Source organism: Lactuca sativa, chromosome 7 (assembly GCF_002870075.4).
Source record: "Lactuca sativa cultivar Salinas chromosome 7, Lsat_Salinas_v11, whole genome shotgun sequence".
Classification (NCBI taxonomy): Eukaryota; Viridiplantae; Streptophyta; class Magnoliopsida; order Asterales; family Asteraceae; genus Lactuca; species Lactuca sativa.
Window position 1 is genome coordinate 52,868,984 of NC_056629.2, and position 6,688 is coordinate 52,875,671.

At 36.4% G+C, this 6,688-nt stretch overlaps 1 protein-coding gene across 1 annotated transcript; it reads right to left on the reverse strand.

Moving 5' to 3' along the window:
* Positions 1-2,898: 2,898 nt before the first annotated feature.
* On the reverse strand, positions 2,899-5,560 carry LOC111905580 (translation machinery-associated protein 22). The gene is made up of 7 exons (XM_023901277.3): positions 5,294-5,560; positions 5,113-5,190; positions 3,989-4,050; positions 3,823-3,904; positions 3,388-3,455; positions 3,239-3,322; positions 2,899-3,143 (listed from the first exon to the last, which is right to left on the reverse strand). The coding sequence occupies exons 1-7, from the start codon at positions 5,439-5,441 to the stop codon at positions 3,087-3,089; spliced, it is 579 nt and encodes a 192-aa protein (XP_023757045.1). The 5' UTR covers positions 5,442-5,560; the 3' UTR covers positions 2,899-3,086.
* Positions 5,561-6,688: the final 1,128 nt, after the last annotated feature.

The following is a 6,688-nucleotide window of genomic DNA, read 5'->3' on the forward strand; positions in this document are numbered from 1 at the left end:
TGCTCCAGTTCCCGATTCCCGTATGTCTAATGGCACCAATTTGATGTTAAATCTTGCCTTTTTGAAAGTATAGGTGTTCGAGTACCCATCATGACTTACACGCCGATCATATTGCCACGGACAACCTAAGACGATGTGGCATGCGTCCATGGGAATAACCTCACACCAAACTTCGTCCGAATAACGGGACCCGATGCTAAAATGTACCAAGCACTTGTGCTTGACTTTCACCACATTTCCCTTTTTTAACCATGTTGACTGGTACAGCTCGGGGTGATCTTCCAACTTCACACCCAATTTTTCAACCATTACCTCCGCTTCCATGTTCTCACAGCTTCCTCCATCAATTATGACTGTACACACTTTACCCTTGACGGTGCACCGAGTGCGAAAGATGTTATTTCGGAGCCATCGATTATCGTCAGTAGGGAGGCTAGGATTCGTGCTAAGAACACGCTGGGTGATGAGGACTTCTCCTTTGTCAGGAAAAATAATCTCGGTGTCCTCATGTTCATGTATTTCACCATCAGAATCGTATTTTGGTAAAGTGTCCCTCTGTGAGAGTCACGAGTTGGGTGTTGGGGCAGTCGTGAGCAAAATGACCTAATCCTCCACATTTAAAACAACACGGTGGGTTTCGGGACGGAGTGATGAGTGGATTACTCGAGCCTTCGGACCGAATCGGGTTGAACCTGTTCGCTGGGGTTCCGCCCGGTGTTCCTTTTTGGGTTTCAGTTTTCTGGAATGTGGGTCGAGTCATAGTGGTTTTGGCCTTGGTTTTCATCTGTTTTTCAACTTTGAGTTCTAGTTGACACACATCATTGAAGGACCAATAAGGTTGTAGTTGGACGACATCTGCGATTTCAGGCTTTAAGGCCCCAAAAAACCGAGTTATAATTTGTTCCTCCTTTTCTTCTACCCCACATCTTATGCGCAATCTGTCAAACTCACTTATGATCTCTTCCACTATTGATGATCTTTGTGCTACGTTGTGTAGTCTAAGAATGCCTCTTGACAGAAATTAGGTGGCAAAAACCTTTCCCGCAAAAGTTTCTTCATCTTTCTCCATGCCGTTACCTTCGATTTTCCCTCCTGATTCCGCTTTCTCTTCACAATTTCCCACCACATCGAAGCATATTTACGGAGTTTTAGGGCTACGAGTTTTACCTTATACTCATCTGATATATCCTGCAAATCAAATACACGTTCCACTATTTGAAGCCAATCAAGGAACACATCAGGATCTGCTTTCCCATCAAACTCTGGTATGTCAATTTTGATTCCCAAGTGTCGGAGTTGGTCTGTTTTCCGCTCTCTCTGTTCGAACAGGTTCCCACCCTGTGCGAATGGATTGTCTGAATAATCCCCATCATCACAGATGCGAGGATCAGTGTTCGTTCCCTCCTCTGAGTGCTCCTCATGTTGCATCTCCAGGTCCCTGACCCGTTGCTGTAATCTTGCTATCTCTTCAACGTCTTGTGGATCACATTGGTGTTCCTCGTTGCCTCTGCCGGTGAATCGACGGTGGTTCCCATACCTTCATCCTCCACGGTCTCCCATTGTCGAATCTTCCTTGAGCTCTGATACCAAATTGATGCCATTCTCCATGAACGGCCTGTGAGCTGATGGAAAGATACGAATTGGAATCTCTTTATTATTTTCAAATTAATAAAACTAAAAACTGATTAGTTTCAAGAAGCTTGAAAGCCTTCATGTTTTCTTTTTGATACACTTTCAGTGCTTTCTGCAAAATCACATCATTGTTTTCTCCACTTTTCCATTGACGTTTCATGTTGGTATACAAATCATTAAACAACATGACTTCCTTGTTCATCTTCCCTCATTTCGAGTACACTTGATATTTTGAACGATAGTCTTCACGGGTCATTCCATTGTGGAACCTATGTAAAACCCGAATCTACAGACGGTCATGCTTTTGGTCTTTTCCAATCGTCGCATCTTCTGAAATATCGATCCATGATTGTGTCAACACTAACACTTCTAGGGGTTCTCAACCTTTAGCCTACGTCTTCTCTTTTCTTTTAGTTGTTGCTCGAGTGGGTTGAGGTTCTTTAACGAATTCCGGTTCGGAATCATAAATGACCGTTTGTGGTTGTGCTTGTGTTTGTTGAACAAACTCAGGTTGAGACAAAAAATCAAATGGATTAAATTCTGAGTCGGATTGTGGTAGTAGTTGTGTTGGTCGTTGTGGAAAATACGAAATTGGTTGATCATATGAAGGTATTAGAGTTGTGGTGTTTTTAGCGGATGTTTTTTTGTTGATAGATCTTTTTGAAGAAGACATTTTGATAAAAAAAAAAAAAATTGAAAAAAAAAGATGGTAAAATGATAAGGAGTTTGTTTGAGGATTTTGTAAAATAAGGTATGTACATATAGAGTAAGTTAAAAAAAATAATTAATTTCTCAACAAAAGGACCGTTGAACGGTCAAAAAGCACACACCAATCAAATCACACGGCAGTTTCTCGCCACTATGCGTCCTAAACCGTGCTTGACCACACCTAGGAAGCGGTGTTCGTCGTCCAAGTGACAAAACCATAGTTTCATACGACGCCCACTCCCTCGAGTCTTATCGAGACAATTTTATTCTGAAATTGAGTTTTTTGGAATGTATTTCCAAATGATTTAGTTTAAAACAGAAACACGTCTTGATTATACAACATTTTATCCATACATAAGTCATTACTATTTTTAGGCAAACAAAAATTAGAGTTCATCAAATGCAAAACTTGTAAATAATCTGTTATATGTTATATATTAATATAAATAGCTCAAAAATACTTGATATATTCTATTTTTTGTTTGACAAGTGTCCATTTAGATTGAAAAGTTGTTAGCGATACACAGATATGATTACAGATACACAGATACATGAATATTGAAAAGTCATAATCGGATCTTTTACTATTTCTTAAAACACATTTCAACTCTCAAATCCAAAACTTGATTCGTGGGCCAAATCAAATGATGTATAAAAATTACAAATATTGCTTTTAAAAAAAGTTACACCCACAAGAACACGAACAAACATGACTTTTTCTTTTCTTCATTCCTGTTGCTGTTTCTTCACACAGCAGGAACCTTCTTCCCATCTTCAATGAAATAAATCGCACTTTCAGGAACCTGAAATATATTCAAATAAAATTACTATTCCCTAATTCATTAATTATTTATAAACTTCATAAAACTGGACAAAAAAATATATTAAGTTTAATTACATCATGCCATGTATCTGTAATGAATTCCACGATATCATATGCAATGTCTCCTTGTACATCGATTTGATCTTTTTCAGTTGGGCCCTGAGAAGAAGAATAATAATGTAACAAAATTTATTCATTTGGTTATTAAAGGATTAAAAGTATACCTTTACAACAGAAGCTCCAGTAGCAAATTTCTTTCCAAGTTTCTTGGAAGCTTCACTCAGTTTAACACCTGGAATTAATTAATTAACTAATTAATTATTAAAATACAAAAACGGGAAATATAAATACTTAAAAAAAAAAAAAAGTAAATTACTGAAATCGTCCCTGTGGTTTGGTCAAAATTGCACTTTTGGTCCCTAACTTTTTTTTTGCACTCGGATTGTCCCTATGGTTTGATTTTGTTGCGTTTTTCGTCCCTGTGGTTTGATTTTTACCAAACCATAGGGACAAAAAACGCAACAAAATCAAACCATAGGGACGATACGAGTGCAAAAAAAAAAGTTAGGGACCAAACGTGCAATTTTGACCAAACCACAGGGACGATTTCAGTAATTTACTCAAAAAAAAAATTGTGGAGTTAATTAAATTAAACTTACCAAATAGTTCGAGGCCTTTTATTGTGGTGATAGATTTACGTTTGTTGCGTGTTACTTTCTCGATTATAACTTCTTGTTTGTCCTACATAAAGAGTATAAATGAATTTTAAAAAACAATTATATGGTTTCATAAATGATTATTATTATTATTATTGTAATTTTGTACCTTCTTTTTTATCTTTCCTCCTGGGAGTCGTTTTACTGGCTCTTGCTTTGGCACCGAAGAACCTACATTTGATGAAAGACAAGAGTTAATAAACAATTAAACATGATTAAAAATGAAGTGAAATAACTTAAAGTAATTGTTGATTTGTATTGTAACTTGTAAGTGAGACCACTGAAAGATTGTTAGTAATTGTTGATTTGTATTGCGAGCCAAGTGTTTGATAAAATGCTTGAGTGATCTTCTTGTTTGATCAATGTTTGATCTTCGTATACTATGGTAGATGCCTGTATTTGTTTGCTTTTGTAATGGAGGTGTTTGTGTTTAAGAATTGAGATACTCATGAGGCCGTAAGATTGTTTTGTTTAATGTGTAAGATACATTGTAGTCTTCACAAAACATTAGAAAAAGGTAAAATGATCATTTTCAGTAGTCAGTACTACCAATCAGATGTGTAATCAAACAACATAGTTTCAGTCAGAGGTGTGGTGTAAACATTTTAGTTATATAAAAATCCAGTATCAATATCAATCAAGACTATTGTGATCCGGATAAGTGATAGTTTTTAGTTATCTTTATTGACCAATGTTTATCTTTGGATAACAAGACATAATAACATAAGTAGGATAATTATTCTTGCTTATGTAATTATCTTTTTTAAGTTAGGAGTCTAGCATATTGTAAAAGATGATCTTCTGGTGTATACAGTGTACTGCATTAATGAACTACAAGAATAGAGTATACAACTTCAGTTGTATATTTTCTTGTTCCTTTAATATGTAATTCACATTTGATTAGTAAGTAGTTCATCAGAACAATGCATATAAACAAGTTATTGTTCATATCCTATGTACTACTCTCAATGCCATATAATGAATTTATGATCATCCACAGAGAATTGGGATTTTGTTATCACTGCAAAATACAATTTCAGAAGCAACTTATACTAAAAGATAGCCTTCTCCCATTTTAGTAATGAAGTGGAGATTAAATGAAATTTCCCCCAATAATTTATCATAATCAATTTGTAAATTTCACAACCCCTTCATACTACACATGGCAAAGTCTGCTATTGCGAGTTTGGATTAAAACAAAAGTATTTCAAAAAGATTACAAATAACGATTACCAGAAGGTCCAGTAACATCTGTGATTGAAGACGATTGTAGTTGATCAGAAACTCTATCAGCTGCATTCGAATTTGACTCTGAATCGTTTTCGGAAAAAGGAGAAAAACAAATTTTTATTACAATCGAACACATAATAAGCATCCAAATGTTTTAACTGAAAGAGGGTATTGAATCTTTTACCTTGAATAAGATCTGGGTAAAGTTGCGGTGCGTTTTGGATCAACCAGGGTTTGCATTTTTCGAAATCGGGACCAAATTCACAGTACTCAGCGGGTAAGCCGCAAACACCACAGTATAAAACCCGAACCGGTTGAGGTTTTTCTGCCATTACAGCTGATTGAAATTGGTGAAGTTGGCTATCTGAAAAATATCAGCGGTTTTGATTTCGAGTGTTCAAGGGTTTCTGCTCTTGAAGAACGTATATAGTGAACGAAAGCCGCAGTTTAAGCAAGCGACGTCGTATCCTGTGAAAAATAGGAAAGTGAAAAGCATATCATTTTTAGTGATATTACAACTTTTACAAATAGAGTCGTAAAAGAACTCAATTTTTAATGAGTAATTCGTGAACCGTTAACGGAGATTGTTTATGTTAAAAGTCGTAGCTACATATAACAAAGATGGGTCTTAGGACCTACATTTTTTGTTGTTTTACATTGAATAAATTTTAGGAACAAAAAAAAAAGTTATGACTTACCTTATATCATTTGACAAAAGCTCATACTCATAACTGTGAAGCTCTAGCCCTAACGATGTGTAGTATGGTGAAAGAGTTGGCTCTGATGGGTGCTCAGCCGGAGTATAATCGGGCTTCGTGTCATCCTTATCCTCTATCTATGGGGTATCGATAGGGTCTGAGTCAACAAGTACTGTATGCTCCTCCTCAGATGAGGAAGATGGCCTCCACGATCCATCGCCTGCCATGCTCTTGGCAAACCAGCATAATACATCAAAAAGAAAAGATGTTTATGAGAGATGTGAAGATCAATTAAATACTATATAATATACAATTATAAGTATGTAATAGATAGTACCTGTAACTCCGGATTCCCCCCTACTATGTCGTAAGTTAGTGGTTGTTAGGGCAGGAAATCCTTGAGTGCCAACGTCGTTGAGTCAGAAATCTCCATACATAGAAGTCTCCAAAAGAAATCTCTAAGTGTAGAATCCTTATCTATGCATCCAATCCAGAAGTCCTCAAGCATTTAGATTGTCGACCGCCGTATTCGAGTTCGGTCGTACGTCAGTCAAACCATAATAAAACTTAGTTGTACATTCTAGGTCTAGTTGTGGTACGCCCACTATATTATACCAACTATAAATAGGGTTTTTGACCTAAAATCCTGAGTTACGACTTCATGGGTTCATGTTAGTGGGTAGTAGATATACTTGTATGAGTGTATCTATATCGCTCTATATCTTTTAGTCTTTTGTTGGGTTGGGTGTATTAATTTTGAGGGTTTTTTACTCCAAGACTATCAAGTAAGGGTCGGTCAGATGGGAAGTACCGAAGGGTATGATCATTTTAGCATATAGTCATTCTGAAATTCAACAACCCAAACAATAGTTCAAACTAGT